At 39.7% G+C, this 21,389-nt stretch overlaps 1 protein-coding gene across 1 annotated transcript; it reads right to left on the bottom strand.

Annotated features, from left to right (window-relative positions):
* Nucleotides 1-1,133: 1,133 nt before the first annotated feature.
* Nucleotides 1,134-14,991, bottom strand: edn3b (endothelin 3b). Its single transcript, XM_037239849.1, has 5 exons — nucleotides 14,819-14,991; nucleotides 14,589-14,762; nucleotides 14,285-14,504; nucleotides 4,781-4,939; nucleotides 1,134-2,836 (listed from the first exon to the last, which is right to left on the bottom strand). Exons 2-5 carry the CDS (start codon nucleotides 14,638-14,640, stop codon nucleotides 2,782-2,784), a joined length of 486 nt encoding a protein of 161 aa, XP_037095744.1. The 5' UTR covers nucleotides 14,641-14,762; nucleotides 14,819-14,991; the 3' UTR covers nucleotides 1,134-2,781.
* Nucleotides 14,992-21,389: the final 6,398 nt, after the last annotated feature.

The raw sequence follows: 21,389 nt of genomic DNA, 5'->3' as shown, positions 1-21,389 counted from the left end.
AAATATATACACTACCGTTCAAAAGTTTGGGGTCACCCAAACAATTTTGTGACCCCAAACTTTTGAACGGTAGTGTACATATGCACACATACATACACACAAACTAAAAGAGTAGCAATGAAGATATAACCACAAAGAAACCATAAATCACATTCACATGCCTGAAAAGGAGTGGGAAGAAGTATACCTAACATAAAAGTTTCCCTTTTGTTGAGATTTGTCCCAGCGTAATAGTAGAACGATTTTGGGGATGAATATGGACTGCAACTCTTCATAATATTCAATTTCCTATATTCAAATGAGCCACATTACTTGCTATTAAATATGACACAACATCCTGCTTAGATTGGCCTGGACTCCCTCAACCTTCATTGGCATGACTCCAGTGGCCGCCATCTGCAATCATTTTACCTATTTATTCGTCTCGGGCCATGGTCTATGTACTTCTAATGTTACCATGTATAACCTGGAACGATTTTCTATGCACAGTGTACTTTGATCAAGTACGTATGTCTCACTGACAGAACACAGTTTGCTCAGTTATCATTGATTTACGATAGCTGTTTTTCGTATCTTCAAATAGTCTGATTTAGCAGGGGTATTGTAATCTCGCTTACTTTAGGGTTGTCTGCCTGACTACAGTCAATGATATTTTGAAAACATTCATTCGTCCATTTTCAACACCGCTTATCCTGTTTGGCGTCACGGGGGGTGCAGGAGCCTATCCCAGCAGACATTGGGTGAAAAGCAGACAACACACTAAATTGTTCAGCAGCCAGATGCAGGGCACAAATAGAGACAAAGAACCAGTCGCACCTGCGTGCACATCGTCACTTTTATTGTCATTTGATATACATTTGAATGTATTCGGCAGTACTGTGAATGTGCCAATTTCTTCTATATTGCTCCAATAAAAGAGAACTCGATACATATCTCAATATATTTTTTAATGATTCGGTTTGATTTGATGCATTCGCATCTTTTAAATAAAAAATGATGAAAAATGAGAGAGCGAGAGAGAGAGAGAGAGAGAGAGAGAGAGAGAGAGAGAGAGAGATTAATTTAAACGTGTTTTAGGTCCGCCGCTTTCAGACCCAAGGTGAAGAGTGTACAAAAAGGCAAGAGTCAGCGAATACTTTGTTTGCTTTGTTTTTAATTATAAAGCTCTTTGAATTACACTGAATGATTTACCAAAAGTTTAGATGGAACCTTAAAAAAGACATTTGTAAATTATCATAAATACACAACACTGTAACCCCAGTATTAGCTTCAGGTCCCACTAAAGTTAGTGTTCCTTTCCTCTCTCCAGTTGACTACATCATGACACTATTATCGTACCCAGCACAAATATACCAACAACATAAAGACTTGTAGGAACTAAGGTATGCAAGACAAACAAGCAAATAGTGTTTGCTTCGTATATGTCAAGAGGCTACTTGCACAAGTGGTCGAGTGGGACCTACTAGTAATTATTGGTCGGGCAAGAAAAGGTCTAGCCCCAGAGGCTAAAGGAAATGTTGCCATTTGACTCTCACTCTATATTACTGACTTCCCTCTGTGAATAAGCTCCATACGAAAGTTCAACCACAGTCTGCTGAGGCCGTGGGGAACACATTTTTTCACCTGCGATAAAGATTCCATCTCGATCGAGGTGTTTTGTCATTTATTAATAATGCCCTCCAATAATTCAACACACATTGCACATACAAACTCTCACTGGTGTTATTCCATGTTTCTCTCATTATTGAAAAACTCTATCCTCTAATTGAAACTGAGCATCACGTTCTATCATCACCTCCCCATCGATGTCAGTCATTCATTCCATTTCTAATAAAAAGATTCAAGCAGTACATCATGATCATAAATCATTCCTGAAGGGAAAAGTAATTAAATATTTGGCTCCGAGACATTTAGGCATGACCCTGACACGGGTTGTGACTACATTGTTTTTCAACCATACGTAGTCATTCCTCCAGCCCACATTGTCAGTATTGATTCTCATTTCTTGCTTGCCCAATTGTTGCTCAAAATAGAGCTCTGTTACAAGATGGACCTAAGTCAAATAATATCACATTTCTCTTGGGTTAAGGTTAGTGTAACAGAGAACAGAGTAAAGTTTACATAATTAATAATATTCATATACCTTTATATTATTCTGTTAAAAATATGTACAAAATGAGACCTTAATTTTAAACATAACATCAGGAAAAACATCATTATACAAAGTAGAAGAGTTCCTCAGTATTTATTATTATTCATTATTATGAGTTCTAAAATTGCATCGTGCTTAAGTACTTTCAACCACAACTCAAAATGTTGTTGACCAACATCCATGTAGAAATGTTGTCCATGGCTTATTGAACATTTACAGCTCACCTCATTGCTTTGAAAGAAACTCAGATCCACAATATGTTAGCAGATATGTTATTTACGTAATATGAATACAAAGAGGGAGTCTGATCAAGCACGGCAATAAGGTCACACGGGATTTTCAAGGTGAAAGCAATCCTTTTGCTCATCAGGAGAGAAGTCAAAAGAGATTAGCCTCCAGGGAACTGTATCGAATTTGCTGAAGTGTTCTTAAAAGCACGCGGCCTGATGGAACTTGCTCCCAGAATTATGATGCCTAGGAATGTCGGCAGTGTCAATCTCCAAAGTTCTTTCCTTGAATGGGAGTGTACCTGTGGAAGCAAGTGTGCCAAGCAGAGAATGATGGGCTGAAGATGAGGGATGGATCCGCTCCCTGAAGAAAATAGCGCAAGATGAGGAAGTGTCCAACTGTCAGCCAGGCCTTGGGACTCTGTGAAGACTCGGTTTTGGCCCAGTCTGCAGAGAGCTTAGATGGGAAAACACAAAATTAAATTACAACACAAATTCACTTGGCTCCTGAGAAAGTTCTATTTCTCTATGGAGAGAAAAGCAATGATCCAATGAAGACAGAATGAAATTGCTGCAAATTGCCAAAGTAAAATTTTGATGAAATCTGCCTCTGGTTACATATATTTCATTATGTGCACTGTTTCGGAGTGGACGCATTTGTATTGTGCTTTTCGCAACATTTAACCATCATTCTGTTGCGATAGTTGTGCTGTTTCTCTCCGTTTTTGGCATCACGGTGACGAATGACTGAGAATGGCCAAAAAGCAGACATAAAACTTGATGTCTCCGCAGTGGCAGCAGATAGAAAGCTGATGTACCGTAATTTTCGGACTATAAGTCGCACCGGAGTATAAGTCGCACCAGCCATAAAATGCCCAAAAAAGTGAAAAAAACATATATATGTATATAAGTCGCTCCTGAGTATAAGTCGCCCCCCCCCACCCAAACTATGAAAAAAACCGCGACTTATAGTCCGAAAATTACGGTACTATCAAAAAGGTTCAACAGCATGAAATGGATGATGTACATGAACAGGGCATTACTTCTACTGTAATTCAAGATTCATTTAATGCAAGTTGATTTTTGAACAGCTGAAGGCTATTCGAGAGGAAGAATGTAAATATAATAAATGGATCTGAAATCTGAAACGGATTCCCTGCATTCCATTCATTTTGATGGGAAAATTTACCTTGGTTTATGAATGTTCAGAGTTACAAATGGGGTCACAGAATGAATGAAGTTTGTAACTTGTGGCACCACTAAATTTTTGAGAAAGCAACTTCTTATGATGTCTGATCACTGCCCCCAGAAAGCATGTTTGTGTGGTATTAGCAGATTGCTATGATGATTTAACTAAAATTAGAACAATTCCTTTCTTTGGCATTGGGGAATAGGCTTATTGGTGCAGTTCAACAATGTAATATTTTGCACATTTAAAATACACATGTAGAGCGCCAGCAAAAATTTGATGAAGTGACTGCATAGAATGTTTGTTTCGAAAGGTAAATACTAACTAAACTCTTTTTTTTTTAAATGCAAATTGCTCTAGACTTTTAAGGAAATTAACACAACATTTAGATTTCTGTGCATTTTTTTTGTCAAGTCAAATCACCATACTAAATTGTGCAAGTCTATTCCACTGGGGAGGTCTCTGCATAATTTTTCTATAAGCAACCTTCACCAGCGTTGGATTCCAAAGCATGTTTCTTGTATAAATCATGCATGTTGGTGCATGTGAAGTCTGTAGAAACATTCCCCCTTGAGCACATCAAAGTGGAACATTGCTGTAAAACCTCACATACGTACATACAAGACTATATGGATTTTGAATAAATGAGTTAAACGTTTGCAGTCCTTTGTGTTTTTCTCAGTCCGAAGTCAGGTCTGTCAGTTGCAATGGTGGCATCCAATTTGACATTTAGGGCTCTATTTTCGGAGACAGGAGCACATGTGCGCTCAGGCGTAAAAACTGACGCATCATGGTGGTAGAAGTTAAGTTAACCCGTGTTACCGTGTTGTAGACTGCGCTATGCCATGCTGGGCAGTCCTGCGAATCGAATGTCTTTTCAATTACAGTCAATTTATTTTTCATTATTGTTATTATTTGATGTTATATGTTTTGTAAAGCATTTTGTTGCTGCAAAAGCTGTTGTGACAGTGCGATATAAATAAGGATGTACTACATATTGTATTGTATTGTATTGTATTGTATTGTATTGTATTGTATTGTATTGTATTGTATTGTATTGTATGTGTGTGCATAAGGGGGGGCGTCACACAGATGAACAAAAGAGGATTTGGTTGTTGCCTCCCATAATGGTGCAAACGCTCATTTATAACTGAGCCTGTCAACAAACATACCAAAAGAAAGAACAGAGTGAAAACGAAAAATGGAACTGACCTTGACTGACAAAAAAGATGGCACTCTGGGTCTTCATCCAGAGAAGCACACAGGCAGCGCTGAGTGTCTCTTTGCTGGTGCTCACTCGGTCGTCCAGCAACAGCACGTCGGATTCGCTGGGATCCTTGGTAGCTCGACATTCCATAGGGTACCGTGCGCCTGCAAGTTTCCAAAAAGAAAGGCTGTTTTGTTCAATGGAAGCAAAACGTGCCTAAACAAATGTCCTCATGTTTGATGGCATATCACAAGATAAATGACAGAACATTTCAATGAACCACACATGTTAAAGGCTGCATTATCTGTGAATCGGGCATGCATCCAGAAGGAGGAAGATCTACTGACTAGTGAATATGTATGCTAACATACGCTTCTATGTCAACAATTCAGTACTAAAGTGTTCTCACTCCTTTCATGTTTTCAGCTTTTCTGTTTAATGCATTTAAAAACAAATCTGGAATGTGTTTTTCTTTGTCTTTAATGGCCAGACAGTCTTACTTTGATTTGAAAAGTATTGCTGTTGGCTTTACTCCCCCCCAAAATGTTAACAAAGCAACCTAAGTAAGAAAAAAGTATACTACTATATTTGGTTAGCTTGCTTTAATATATTCATGCATGGGAACAATTGTCTATGCCAGGGGTTTTCAACTGATTTAGTCCAAGAGACCACCATTATAACCAAGAAGTAACTCGGGCACCACTGCTTTGGCAGAATATTATTTTATTTTGCACCGAAGGACGTTACATCTATACAGGCTATTTATTTGCATCTGTATGTCTATTTTGGGAATCTCAGGTATATTTGACATAATTTGGATGGGTAAATGATTCACAAAATTAGCTGGAACATAAGGCCAGATTAAATCATAAATCACTTTTATTTTTAAAATGGTATAATTATTTTCCATTTCCAATTTCATGGACCACCTGCAATACCGCTGACCACCTCATGACAATCCCTGGTCTATGCCAACAAAGTCACTGAGTTCTGTATAGATTAGCCGATGAACAGCCAGTAACAACTTCAATACTTCATGTTAACAATTGCAAATAGTCTTTCAATCATATAGCGAGTTTCTCAGAGCACTTTACACTGAATTCCTCTGGAGGGTCAGTATCTTGTTCATGAATACTTCGACATAGTCACAATGGCCGGAAATCGAGGCATGCATATAGTGACAAATATTGTTTTTGTCTCAAGTTGGTTTACTGTTTAATTCATGTCTGCCAATAATGTGCATTAAACTTGAATGAGGCATTACTACTTTTCTCTTTTAATAAATACACATTCACACTTGAGTGCAGGGTTCGGTTCCGGCTCTGGTCTTTTTCTTTTAAAAAACTACAGAAGTGCTCCCCTTTCTCTGCCTTCCACTGTCAGGCCTCCCTGGAAGGTAGGCAGTGCTTTCCCGTTAGGGTTAGTTATGGCTATTGCTTATCATGGAATGCCTGTAACTATGCGTATGCATGTGTGTGTGAGTGTGTGACTGAGTTGTTTGACAACAAGAAAACGTGTTGCATAGTTGGCTTCTCTAGGCTTGGAAACATGTGTGGGTTTGTGTTTTTGACACTGAACCCGACAACCGCAGGCGGTGGTCTGCTTGAAAAGTGGATCTCCGGTCAAAAGAGTTTGGGAATCATATACGTATGTACCAACTCTTACTAAGTCTCATATAATCAGACTGTTATGTAGTGCAAAAAACTTGAACCTCTGATGGGCTATGTAGACTATTAACCATTCCTCTCGCTCGCTCTTTCAGTGCTATGAAAGATTCTTTCAAAATTCCTGCCATGGAATTTGAACTGACTGCAAACAAATATACATAGGTAAAGGGAGACCTACTGCTGACTTCAGCACATTTCCATTGTGTGACTTCAAAAAAACAAAAACAAAAAACTTTAAATTAGTCCAATGAATGCAATATTAATCACAATACTGTGTTTCCAAAATCTATCCATCCGTTTTCTATACTGCTTCTTCTCACTGGGTCATGGGCGTGCACATTATTGTAAAGAAAATTATTGTTTATTTCCCCTTTAAATCCATCCATCCATTTTCAAAACCGCTTGTCCCCATGGGGGTCGCGGGCATGCTGGAGCCAATCGCAGGGCACACAGAGACGAACAACCATCTGCACTCACACTCACACCTAGTGGCAATTTGGAGTGCTCAATCGGCCTACCAAGCATGTTTTTGGGATGTGGGAGGAAACCAGAGTCCCCTGAGAAAACCCACGTGGGCACTAGGAGAACATGCAAGTTCTACACAGGGAGGGCCGGAGGTGGAATCGAACCTGCACCCTCCTATCTGTGAGGTTGACGTGCTAATCATGCCACCCTCCCTTTCATTCTTCTCAACTCAATTTTTGACTAGATGCCTATGACTATTGTTAGTAATTCAGACTGAATAAACGCAGAATTGATTCAATTGTTTCAACACAACCGTTTTAACCCTTTAGGCGATAAAACCTACAAAAAAAAACAGGAGTCACATTTCTTTTTTGAAGCGGTTTGCCAAATCTGCAAGGCCACTGTGCATTCAGTTTGTAAACATGGAGACCTTGTAGGTAAGCTGTTTGCCTCACACCAACTACCCCGTATTTCTTTTAAAATTTCTTGACTTTGAACCTGACACACAAACACACGATGGTAAGAGAAAATGAAACACCAAGGATAAACAAATTCTGTCATGGATTTGTTTGTGAGGTAGCTGCAAGTGGTCACACATTGTCACAGAAAGAAGATTAATTGTCCTTGTCTGGCAAGTCATACACATTTATTCCGTCTTCAAGCTTGGCGCTGATAGACATCGGTTAACAAGGAGAAAAGTTGTAAAAAATCTGAAATTTTTGCTTTGCCTAAAGACACTGTAGCGGCTACTCATTTTCTCCCAGAAGAATTAATTTACAATCTAAATGATGTCAGTAAGTGAAGAGCCCAAGCTTGATAGCTGGCTTCATCCTCGTCCACTTTAGACTAATATCTGCTATAAAGCTCAGTGGCCTAGTGGTAGAGTGTCCGCCCTGAGACTGGAAGGTTGTGGGTTCAAACCCCGGCCGGGTCATACCAAAGACTATAAAAATGGGACCCATTACCTCCCTGCTTGGCACTCAGCATTAAGGGTTGGAATTGGGGGGTTAGATCACCAACTGATTCCCGAGCGCGGCACCGCTGCTGCTCACTGCTCCCCTCTCCCCCAGGGGATGGATTAAAATCACACGGGGATGGGTTAAATGCAGAGGACAAATTTCACCACACCCAGGTGTGTGTGTGACGATCATTGGGACTTTAATCTTTAATCTTTAATAAAGCCAATTAAGTCAAAGTCCATCCAAGTTCAGGAAGCCTTGCAGCGGGATCAGGTTAACAGAGTAGATGAAGCAAGCAGAGCACGAAGAGAGGACATCCGTGGATCAGCGGTTCGCCAATCAATTAGAGGTGTTGCAACATGATAGGCAAGGCAGAAGATTCCCTTGGGCCCCGAGCTGAAAGGGTCTTACATGCTTCTGCTGACAGTGAGTCATATCACTGCAAAAATAAAAACATATGATGGTACCCGCAAAGGAGCTTCTGACTGCCAGAGCAGCCTGCTAGGCCCCACCAGTGACAGATAGCTGATTTTGACTTAGTATATCAATGACACGTCTTTAAACTGTCATTGCAATGACGGATGGGTTGCCTCTCGAAGAACTCTATAATGATACACAGGCTTGTTGGATATTGTGCCTGCAGCAAAAATAAAAACTAACTTATCGATCAGGACACGTTAATTTGCGATAGCTGAGAAGGAACGACAGCTATCTTGAATTGAGGTGAATTAAAGATGTCTTGAACTACAAATATGGCTAATTAAAATGCCTTGCATATCTCAAACTAGACTTACAGATATTTGTAATTCATTTTAAGATACACTATCTGTAGTACACGTATATAGTTGCAGCTGCCATACACATGAATGGCAAAAGTAATGACTGCAAATATCAGAAATGACAAATCTGGAAAGGAAGAACAAAGTTGCGGGTCTCTGAAATGTTCTTTTCTCTAAGAAATGAGTTACAGATATCTGAATCACCTATCCATTGGTGTGAACTATTCGTTAGCCGTTGAACCACACCCCAAAATACATTGGTGTTTAACCAGGAAAACGTGATTTAATATAAAGACAAACATGAGAGCTCTACTTTAATGGAGACCACACTCGAATGTGAAAACAGGCACATCTTGATTTTCATGAAGATGCAAGTCTCCTTTAAAGTGTTTGGGAATTTGGCACATCAGAGTGTGCCATGCTGACCGAGGGCATTTTCCATGTCCCTTGTGCACCTGAAGATTTGAAGGCAGAAAGTGGACAAAACCTTAGCTAAATGCGGAAGTGAAAATGGAAAGGGGCAAGACTTGAGCACTAAAATGAGTAAGGAGATCCCAGATCAAGTTATGGCCACTAAACCGAAGGTTAAATTTGGCTTCCTCAACCACAAAGACTGCAAAACAACATGCAAATGAAAACACACTGCCAGGTGCAAATTCAATGATAACCTGGCAAGAGCCAGATTGATGTGTGAATCACTCACAAACGTTCTCAGTATCAATCTGCGACTGTTCCACTGTCATATGCTCAGGAAAGGTGGGACATACAGTTCCATACTTGGAGCTGATTGGGCAATGTGGCAACTTGTGCGTGCCTAACAAACTTTTTTGTTTTGACTAATCATGACAACAGATGATATTATCGTCACCGGCATCTTTACCAGCAAAAAATTAACAAATTGCCTCTCTAAGTTAAGTTAAAGTTAAAGTCCCAATGATCGTCACACACACACCTGGGTGTGGTGAAATTTGTCCTCTGTATTTAACCCATCCCCGTGTGATTTTAATCCATCCCCTGGGGGAGAGGGGAGCAGTGAGCAGCAGCGGTGCCGCGCTCGGGAATCAGTTGGTGATCTAACCCCCCAATTCCAACCCTTAATGCCAAGCAGGGAGGCAATGGGTCCCATTTTTATAGTCTTTGGTATGACCCGGACGGGGTTTGAACCCACAACCTTCCAGTCTCAGGGTGGACACTCTACCACGAGGCCACTGAGCTGACGTTAATTGCAAGTAACACAAAAAAATCTCATTATCTGAACCACTTATCCTCAGTCTTGGGTCGCAGCTTTTAATAAATAGGAAAAAGGTTTTGTATATGGCGCTTTGAAAGTGTTTTTTGGTTTTGTGTATTTAAAATAAAATTTAATTAAAAGGAGAATGCGTTCAACCAAATACATTTTTATGGACTTGATCTTGTTACAGTCATTGATTGTCTCGGTTTTGGTCTTGATTCTGTCTCAACTCCCAAAATTCTTGGTCTTGTCTTGGTCTCTGAGTTCTGATCTTTTGCAAGTCTTGGTCTCGGATAGTAAGGTCTTGAGCACCTCTGTCGAATAACACTGTGTTCCTTTCCAGTGCTCCTTAATGTCAGCACTAGACACCAAGTATAATGATCCACTTTCACATCACACAGTCATAAATCTTAATTAGTCATAGCAAGGGGCCTCTTGGGAAATAACACAAAGTGATGCCAAGAAAAATAAAAACACTCTGTTCCATCCAGCGGGTTTGAAATGTTTAATATAAAAGGAAACCTTTTAAAAAAAATGTTATCCCGCTTTTGTGGCAAAGATTTTATGCTCACTATCAAAATTGTACTTTACATGTACGTATATCAGTATACAGTGAGGACATTCAAATATGTCAATCTGTCCTGACTTGCTAGGCGGTGAAAGGGAGTGTTGTTAAATTGAAATAGCTCACAGCAATCTTGGCAAAAGAAGACAGACCACAGAGAAAATACTGTCTTGCTGAAAAAAAAAAAAAAAAGCTATTCAAAAATGACAAGGAGAAACCACCATGGAGATAAGATGGTGTCACTTTTCCAAGAAAACTAAACCCACTGGTTTGTCAACGGTCATGGTTCCCAAGCAAACCCTCTTCTTCTTGCACTCAAGTCAGCCTCTTGCCAATTCACCCTAACCAGTAAACAAGAACAGTTTGTTTGATTCCAGAGGTTCCTCTGGATTACTCAATCTTAACACGCAGCACAGTGGTTAAGTAGTGCTGCCAAATGGCTAGAATGTCATAGCTTCAGTCCAATGGACTCTGGCTTCCTCACACAGCAGTCATGCCTCATGGTCTACCAGGAGCCATGAAATATGTATTACCTTTGCCAAGTATGAAGGTGAGATGGATTGCTTTCACCCCTATTTGTTACCTAGTTAGTCATCTTACGCAAAAACAAAAATAGCATTGATTTCCATGAATGTTTGCGATGTCTGGAATACAAGCAAGGCCCATTGCAGTTTCAGAATAAAAATGACCAAGGAGATTTATTTTCTCTCATTTACATTTGACTGTACCAATTTTAGTAACGCTTTTATATCTTCTTTGCCAGTAAGTTTTTTTTTTTAATATGCAGACTACATTCTTTTCACCTTAGCAGAGGACTGCATTCTACCGAGGGGTCTTTCAAGGTACTCTTGTGTAACCCAACCCAACAGTTCACTCAACTACCAAAACATGAAGACACTTGACTAGTGTAAAATGTCCACATACTGCTTGTTTACAGATATACTATACTGTACTTGTCAATCAAGGCGCAGATTACTCTCATCTTATTCTCAAATCCAGTATGATTTAAGGTTCAACCAAGGTGAACATAAATTCATTGCTGCATCATCCTCCCACGCATCCCTCCCAAGTCAACCCTGTCACTGTATTTCCTTTAAAGCCCATAAACCCATTCAAGATGTTTAAGGTCAAAGGTTAGATCACTTTCTCAAATGTGAGAACTGTATAAGTCTTGGAGGAATGATAAGAGTTTTGCTGACAAAAGACACAATTATTTTTATGCCTCAGATGCCACAATCAACTTTCAATGAGCGATTCATGGAACCGATCACCAAATAGGAAGAAAAAAACATGGCTGACTCCCGGTTAACCTCAATTCCACATTAACTATTAGGGGTGTAACGATTCATCGATACACATCGATTAATCGATATAATGCTCTACGATTTATTGGCGTCGATGCTAAACGTAAACATCGATTTATATCGCCGTGTTTGACCTCGGACATTAGACGCGACTTTATTTTGAAATCCAGTTCATTGTTGCTTGCTTCCTCTTTCCGGGAGCAGTACGCGGCGTGTTGTGTTGTGAGCAGAGCAGGCACGTGAAAGGGGAGCCGACAACTACGCGGCTCCTGGGCTGGTGCTATGGCTAGTGTCCAAGAAGACGAGGAAATTCGCTCCCCTTTGAGTAGACACCGTGTAATGTTAAAATTCTATATAAAGAGTTATAAATTAAGTTATTTTTGTTTTATAGAAGAGTTAAATAACAACATACATATTTTATTTATGTATAGTTCTCTGGTATTGCAAGAGAATGGTTTTTTTTTGCATTTGGATTAGAACATATGGTCAAGGTGTAATGTTTACTACATTCATTATAAAGAACTTATTTTTGTTTTGTAATTAAATAGTTCAGTAATGCACTTTAAAGTTAAGGGTATTACAAAAAAAGAAAGAATATTCATTTTTCTTTACTTACTTATATGAGAAAAAATATAGGAATTTGATAAAGTTCAGTGTTAAAATAAGCACTTTGTATACTACAATACTCTTGTAATTTCCTAAATAAAGAGTTTGCAGTACCTTGTTGATTTTGCGTATGAATTGTTATAAATCAGGATATTGTTCTATATCGATCGTAGAGCACTATATCGTGATGTATCGTGAATGAATCACAGCAGGCTTTAAGATATCGGCAAATATCGTATCGTGGTTCTTTGTATCGATATGATATCGTATTGTGACAAAACCCGCGATTTACACCCCTATTAACTATTGGTATATGTTTTCGGTTAACCTCAATTCCACATAAACTATTGGTATATGTTTTCGTATTGTTTTACGTTTTTTAATTTATTCCAAGCATTTTGAACAATTCAAATAATTAATAGCTGCATATGTGTAACAACATCATAGTATGTGTTTGCTGAAACATCAAATAAATAAAAAAGAATGCACTCCGACTGTATTAGATTGAATCTTGGACACATTAAATTCATGAAGCTATGCTAATTTTCCATCATTAAAGAAGACAGGACGACTACCGTAGCTGAGGTGCATTTTGGGTACGACTTTTATTTAATTGTTTGTCTTTGAGATTTAAAAAATAATTATGCAATTGAAAAGGTCATATTTAACATCCGTGTTTGTGAATGATTGCTTTTTTCAAGCATTAAGCCTTTGTGATCTTGAAATCGGGTTTGACAAGAGCATGTTTTTTTTTAATTACAGTAACTGGAAATTCTCCTTATTAGGTCACTCGAAAAAAATTAGGAGAGTCAGAGGAAGAAAGTTGCATAAAGTTGAGAGGGTATTTGAAATATTATCTGTAGTATCTTCTGTCAAACAATGACCTATAGGTATTTCTGTTGGGCATGCCATGACTAGAAAACTCACCTGTGGTGCCTGAAGCTTTCTGGCATGGTTTACTCAAATGTTTGCATTGCGGCTTGACAGGTATTTATATGCCCCGAGAACAAAATTTCACAAATATTCACATTCGGTAGTAAGATTTAGTCAACTTCAATTGCCAAGTCGCTACACTCCTCCTGGTTGAATGTCGCATTCTCTTAAACCTCAAAGGAAATAATGCAGCGTGAAACCGCTTGCTCAACAACCCCTCAAGATGCAATCTTATCACCAAATTGGGCCGCAAACCTTCATCCCCGCCAAGTCGTTTAAATCCCATCAGTGTACTACAACTACAGATGCCGCATCACAGAAGTAGAACAGATCTGTTATCTTAATCATAAAAATTAATAAATGTAAAATGTTGCTTTACCAGCTCACCCCAAATATGTCAGAGTGTGTGAAAAACAATCAGCTGCACCCACAGAAAAATAGGTATGGAAATTATGCAAACTTTCCTGAAATGTCTAAATAGAGTTTTTTCCTGTTTTTATCAACCAACCTTACTTAATTATCTTCGTTCCAAATATACCAACACTTCAGGAACATGTAACAACTATGGACCAGGGAAAGATATATGTACGTATGTTTTTTTTATATAGTATAAGACAAAAGGTCAGAGATACTTGTCAGCGTTAGTACTGCAGATCAAAACTCGAAAATAATGAGTAAGGGCAAATATGCAATATATATACCTGTATATGTGTCAGTATCAGTCAAATTTAATTGAAGCTCATTTATTTGTAATCTATTGTATAAGCGTCTTTGGGGTTTTGAAAAGTGCTATACAAATTTCATGAATTATTATTATTATTATTATTGTTTTTAATCAACCGATACGGGCTACAGGTGTTTTTTTAATTCAACATAATTTAATAAATTACAGCGCATATTTATTTATTTATTTATTTATTTATTTATTTATATTTCAACCAAAACATTTGTTTTTGTCCTTGTTGGTAATATGTGCCGTATTTTACAAAGGATGTCTTACTCGGGAGTATTGATCCAGATGATGTCCAGATGGCAGTAATAGATGCACTCTTTATCCTTGTAGGAATAACAGGTGCAGCGCTTCGATCTGGACTTTGGTTCCGTCGCGTCAGAATTCTTTCGAGCCGCGACTCCGCCGGAGTTCAACTGCCCCGTGTTGGACCCCGAGACACCTCCGGGGCTGACCTCGGATATGACCCAAGCATCACACCTCAAGACTCCTTGTATTGCACAGGAAACATATTACAGGATTAGGAAAAGAGGAAAAATGGGGAACAGCTTGCACCACGTCGAGACCCACGTACCTTGTAAGAAAAGCACAGCAAGGATTTTGTAAAACATGATTCTCGCCGGCATATGGGAAAAGATCCTTATTTCGTGTGTTAAATATTCCCAAATTGTAAAGCCTGGTGGTAATGCAGCGAAGTGGTCATATTAATCCAACATTTGTAAAAATCCACTGGTGTCCATGTGCAGATCTGGTCAAAACAAAAAAAGAACATTATTTATTCCTCCGTTCCGTTCATATTTGTACCTTCACGTCGTACATCCTGCGCGCAATTCTGTGTCGACCTGTCCTTACTAGTCCTTGCAACAAACTGATATGCCTCAACTCTTCAACGTATCGCAGTCTCGGAGCATCTGGAGAACAGAGCAGCGTGCTTGCCCGCCCCCTATAAACCCCGAATAAAGACCGATGGGCTTTGGATAGGCTGGGGTGCACCAACGCGACCCCCAATCAAATGTGCGTGAAAGGGAGGGCTCCACTTGAGCTGCTGTTGATGCAGGGCATAGGAATGGGGCTATGTTTCGTTTTATTTAGGGGTAGAGCTATGTAATCATAACATTGCATGAGCTCGGTAATACGTATGTGTCCAGCTGGATGGTGAGGATCTATTTCCTGTACCATCACAGTGTACAATCTCAGTTCTCATGGTTCAGTTCACTCCAGGTGTATGTAGAAAACAAGATTAAGCAGCCACATGTAACATTCAATATCTAAATGCATGCTGGGTTATATAAGAGACTTCCTGGAAATAACATTCGGTGCCCTCCGGGGAAGGCCAAGATGAGAAGTTGAGTCGGCGCCTTGGTGAGGAACATAAAATGAGGTGATATCACAAGTAGAAATATCAACATACTGTTCAATCTTTCCTAAAACATTTACAGGAGTCTTCCAAAAGTACAAATAGGCAAACGCACTACAAATGCAAACAGGAATGATGCAAACAATAAGACAAATACATCATGCTCAAGAATAAATGGAACAACAACAAAAACACACAAGCACACAAAAAATTTAAAATTAAAATTTTCTTTTGTAATAAAATTGTTTACTTTCTGGTACACATTGCATTTTTCTATTGCAATGAGACCCAAGGACACAAACACTTATGCCATTTGTCATTCAGCACATTTTTTTCAGGTTCTATTGTGTTTATTATATGTTTTCCTCTGTCATTACCTGATCCCTTCAGCTGGGTCGTTGCCCAAAAAACACACCAAACCATAGAAAAGGCAAAACACTTGGGGAGTTCAAAGAGTGAAACCGTCGACGTGGTTTTATCACCCAATTTTATGTTTTAGTTTTTAATTAAACACTTGTGTATCAAAGATCAGAGTATTGTGGGAAATTTGTCTGAAAATTACGGATGAATCACAGACATATGTATCTTTAATTCTCTATGGCAGCTAAGTTCTAATCCTTATGTGAATGAATAATGTAATGTATGTATGTAATGTGTTTTATTATGAGTTTTAAAGGTTCAACAGCTACACAATTGCAATTCATTTTAAACCATCCATCCATTTTCTATACCGCTTGTCCCCACGGGTGTCGCGGGCATCCTGGAGCCTATCCCAGCAGTCAGGGGACACCCTGAACCGATTTCCAGCCAATCGCAGGGTACACAGAGACGAACAACCATCCGCACTCGCACTCACACCTCGGGGTGATTCGGAGTGCTCAATCGGCCTACCAAGCGTGTTTTTGGGATGTGGGAGGAAACCGGAGTGCCCGGAAAAAACCCACGCGGGCACGGGGACAACATGCAACCTTCACACAGGGAGGGCCGGAGGTGGAATCGAACCCGTGCCCTGCTAACTGTGAGGCGGCCGTGCTGACCAATGCTACACCGTGCCGCCCTCATTTTAAATCATCTTTAAAAAAAATCACTGGATGTAAAGTGGACCGAGTTGAATCCCTTGATGACAGATGATGATGAATGCTTTGACAGCTGATTTCCCAGAAACAGATAACTGTCTTGGTGGAGACGTTTGGGCTTCCCTGCCGCTGCCTCCGCGGGCCCATCCCAAATGGTAGATGATGTAACACGGTCAGGGGTAACAATTGTATAAGTTAAACCTGTTTGGTGGTTATGATCGCAAATGTGACGCATAACATAAAAAATTACTTATTAGGAAGTGACTTGTTGCTCATGCTGTTGCCAGACACACAGAAGCAACCCGCATTTGTGGGATGTCATTTGTCTTCAAAGTGAAAAGCTTTCAACTACACTGGAGTCACCACCCGCTAAACATCAGCGTCCAGTGGAGCCCAAAATCGTGTCCATAATGCTTTGGCTGGTTGAGGACCGCATTTGTACTTAACCTCCAAAATAATATGAAATCTGGTTGTTAGTACATCCGCACCACAGTTCAGAGGTGCAGGATTCGATCCTTTGCATGTTCGCCCCTTTTGCAAAATATCCCAAAGTTAGGGCAAATTAACCTAATTTCCAGGGTCGGTCGGGTTTTTAACCCAGCAGTTTAAAGGGTGTGTAATTGTCAGTCCGCCATGACTATTTTCAGCACTTCCGTCAGTCAAGTACATCATACACTTTGGCCATGTTTACGTTTTTTGTTTAAAGTCTGAATGTTAGCAATATTGCAATTGCACAAGGCCATGTAAACACCTGCAAAAATCCAAATATGCTTCTTTTTGTTATAAACATAAGTGAGTCCTTTTATAAGATGAATATTTGGTTCTACCCACGGCTATCAGAACACCTCCATTAAACAGAAGATTCATTTGTGTTCTGTGCAAGTGCTGTTCGCAGGGAATCTTGGTCTTTTGAACTACTTGTATCCTTGGCATCTGGCACACAACACACTGAAAATACAAGCAGAGATAAACAAGCATGCACAGAACCACGCATCTGGAACAAGCAGGAAAACGATTATTGTATTAGTGTGTTGAAGGACATGAATGTCTTTCTTGTCAGAAAAAAGGAAAGAGCGGAAATGCCGTATGTGTTTGATGGTGTGTACACGGGTGTAATTCTGTTCAAGTATACACGGGTTAATCTGATTGTTTCAGAAAAAATAATTAAAAAGTATATTAATAAAAATTATTTCACCCAAATAATGGCGACATCTAGTCTATAAGGGCAGGAAGACCATTTTCTTCCCCCCTGATCATGTGGGGTCTTATTTTTCTTAAAATCTGTTGAAATTGGTATGTGTGTATAACCTCGTTCAGGAGTGTTACTGACACTTTACATAATTTTTATGGGCATGTGTATCCATGACATACGTACACTAAAGTATAGTCTCATCTGTCATGAAATGCTTTCTCAGACAAGAAAATTACCTTTGGACTTCCACTTACGAATGTGATTATCTCGTCAAATAATTTATACATAGCACGCAAGACGTGAGAGTGGTCTTTCCTCTCTTTCACAGCGCACATTCATCATTATCTTTTCTTTTCACCCAAATTTGACCTGAGCTGTTTTGGCCACGTGCATGCCAGACATTCCTGTGGAAGCCATCGTGCTATTGTCAAGGTAATTTTCAAGGGAACACACTAATGAAGGGATCATGTAGGAGTTTAGAGAAAGTATGAAATGAAGGTCATCACTTGTTGACTCTAGTTCACAGGGAATCAGACAGGCAGTGAGGAAAACAAGGCAGACAAAAACAGGAGCAAGTAAAAGTTCATGCCCTGGGGGAAGTGGACATAGACGAAAAGAAGGCGGGACGCAACATTTAAGTAAGAAGGAGAACAGCGGAAGGCCTTTAACAGAGTGAAAAGTCGATGAGAAAAATATTGGGATATTAATTAAAAAAAACGAGCAGGGCGGTGCAATCTAAGGGCAGGGTTTGATGGTTTTGAGCTTCTCTTGGTGATGTAGTATGGATGAATCCAGACAATAGAAGAGCAGATTGTCCATTAAGTGAAGCACAAAAGTAAAAGAAAATATACGCACATCTTGTGCATGATGGCCTCTCGACTTACTGCATTTTGTGCAACTTTTCCTAACATTTGCAGTTGATTTCCAAATGTTACATTCCCAGGGATGTTCAGCATTAGAGGTCTGACTTGCTGTACTGTCTGTGCAGAACAACACCAATGACATGCTAGAACGAGCACTGAGACCGCACTAGTGGGTGAGTAAACACTTTGGTGTCAGGGCCATTGTGGAGATTACAGATAATGAACTAGGAATGCAAATGAAAAGCATCATCGGTGTTTGAAAGATGCTCTTCAGTGATCTCAACAAGGTAGGACAGACACTGTGGATTGATGACTCACTACAGCTAGTAAACCAGCGCCTCAGGTGTGTGGCGTTCTCTTTCTTAACACACAGACAGACCTGCAGGCAGCAGACTCAAGATTAAACAAAAAATGTAGAAAATCTTTCATAAATGTCTCATCTTCGGTGCATGAAACCTCTTCAGTGAAGCTCAGCGGTGCATTTTTGGTGCAATCGTTTTGTTTGGGTGTGTTTCCATATCCATGCAGAGAAAATTAAACATTTATGTCAAGCCGTATGGCTGTTGGAATTGTGTCTTTTTGGCATGTTTGAAGCAATAGAAAAGAATGAAGTGCTTGAAAAGCTTGAAAAGAGCTCCATGATAGGGTTGGTTGTTGGCATTTCAAGTATTTAATGATTTCTATGGGTGAATGTCAAATATATCATCCTGTCTCATAAATCTTTATAAAGATTGTCCTTATTAGCACCACAATATTCACAAACCATTCAGGACCATATAGAGCATCCCAAAACATTGCCCAGCAGAAGATTTTGTGTGTCTTGACAGAACAGCAAATGTGCCTGAGACATTATCCAGTTTTATTTAATTGGTCTGAAAATTACCATGCATTTACTACAAGGAATATATCTATGCCAGGGACATGTAGTGACAGAGCAATGTTTAATGTTCTTTCATTACTGCCATTACCATCAAACATCATGATTATTTTGGCATACATACATCACATTCCAAAGATTGGGAAATGCTGATGTAGTGGATTCCATTTCATTCATCATTTTTTCGATGACTGCATCTGGGCTGTGACGCAAGTGTATTCTCACTCAGTTGAACATCTGCTTGAAGGAATAGTTAAGAGGAACCCTGCTCGAGAGAGCAGCAGGTAACACATTGCAGTGGAAGCTAGCTTCGGCTGTTAGACACATGTATCACGTGTTTGATGAGAAAACATTTTTGATGCGCAAAGCCAGGGGATCTACAGACTTACTGTGGTGATGTTGAGCTTCTGAGGTAGGGAGTGCAGAAACAATAAACAGCAGGCATAAGCCAGTTGAAATGAACAGGGTGAAGAATGAGTTCCACACATTTCAGGATGGTAAGAAAATTGTGCATTTGGCCTGTAGCGTAGCTGCGGATGTTACACTATCTCTTCCATTCTAGTATTCATATATTGTGACACAGCATGATCCAAAGCTTCCGAGTTTGATCCCTTGAGCAAGATACCGACCCCCACATCCCCCCAGAGTCAGAGGCGCCATACATGGGATGCAAGAGGAAGGGGATGACGGGTTTAAGAGCTCATGGAGGGTCCAGGGTTAGACTTTTTTTATGATGCCCCAAATGCTTGAGATTGCATGGTGCTGCATCAGCAGTGTCAAGAAGCTGTTACTTAACATGACAACATGTTCCATAAAAAGGGGGAAAATACGTATCAAAGAAAAAGTACACCATTCAACTCAGTAAAATTTAAGTTGTCATGCGCGTTCGTGTTGCCTGCACATACAAGCAACGAATTAGGAACCAATACTTTGTCCCAATGTCTGACTGTCTGCTTGATCCAACATTAAGCTGGCACAGTATACTCGTCTCACGTCATTTCTTCATCTGCCCTCCTCTTAGATACACAGAGCCACTTTCAGTGAAAGCTCGGTTTTCGTGTCAAGAATGTGTGCTACAGAGACAAAACAAATATTCCATAAGCAACAGCCGAAGTAATGCGCTGCATTGCATTGCAGTCTCATCTATTACAAAGGACACATTTCCAGTAGCCTGCAAACTATACAGCACCACCCTTTGGTGAGCCAGAGTACTTCAAGGGAGGCGGCAGCTTGGTTTAGGATAAAGAAAAAAAGAAAACCTTGTGTTGAAGACCAAATGGACAAAGAGGGTGTAGTATGGGGAGAGGAGAATATCTGAAGGCAGATATCTAAAGTCATGTGAAAAACATTGTAGTATATCCAAACACAATGTACATTTCTTGACAGCAAAGATTGTTGTGTTACTTAACAAATACTGCACTTAACATTGTACAAATAAATGGATCCTCTAAATACCAATTTAATGGATTTCCCTATTTTCTGTCTCCAATGTCTTGCTTTTCTTCTGCAAGTGAATGAATATATGCCATATGAGCCCAAATTCATGGTATGAATGTATTTTGGGACTTACTAGTCCAGAGTGTATACTACCTTTTCCCCAGTCAGCTGAGATGGGCTCCAGCACACCTAATGAAAGCAAACGCAACAGAAGGATTGATACATTTTGGGGTGATGTTCTACAATATTTGTATGCCTTTACTTTGCAAACTGCTTTGAAACTATGGTACAGTGTATTAAAATACACATTTGTGTGTCTTAGCGCCTCAAAAGTCTACCCAAAACATGATGGTCAAAATCATGACATTAATCTTCAGCAAATACTTTTTGCTAACCAGTGTCATAAGCTACCTGTTATAAAGAGAAAAAGTGTGTTGATAATCATAGCAATTCAGAGGTGCAGGGTTCGATTCCAGCCTTCCTGTGTGGATTTTGTATGTTCTCCCCATGCTTCCGAGAGTTTTCTCCATGTGCTAGGGTTTCCTCCCACATTCAAAGACATGCACAGTAGGC

The sequence above is a fragment of the Syngnathus acus genome, chromosome 2, assembly GCF_901709675.1.
Source record: "Syngnathus acus chromosome 2, fSynAcu1.2, whole genome shotgun sequence".
NCBI classification, from domain to species: domain Eukaryota; kingdom Metazoa; phylum Chordata; class Actinopteri; order Syngnathiformes; family Syngnathidae; genus Syngnathus; species Syngnathus acus.
This window is presented reverse-complemented; position numbering and strand designations above follow the sequence as displayed.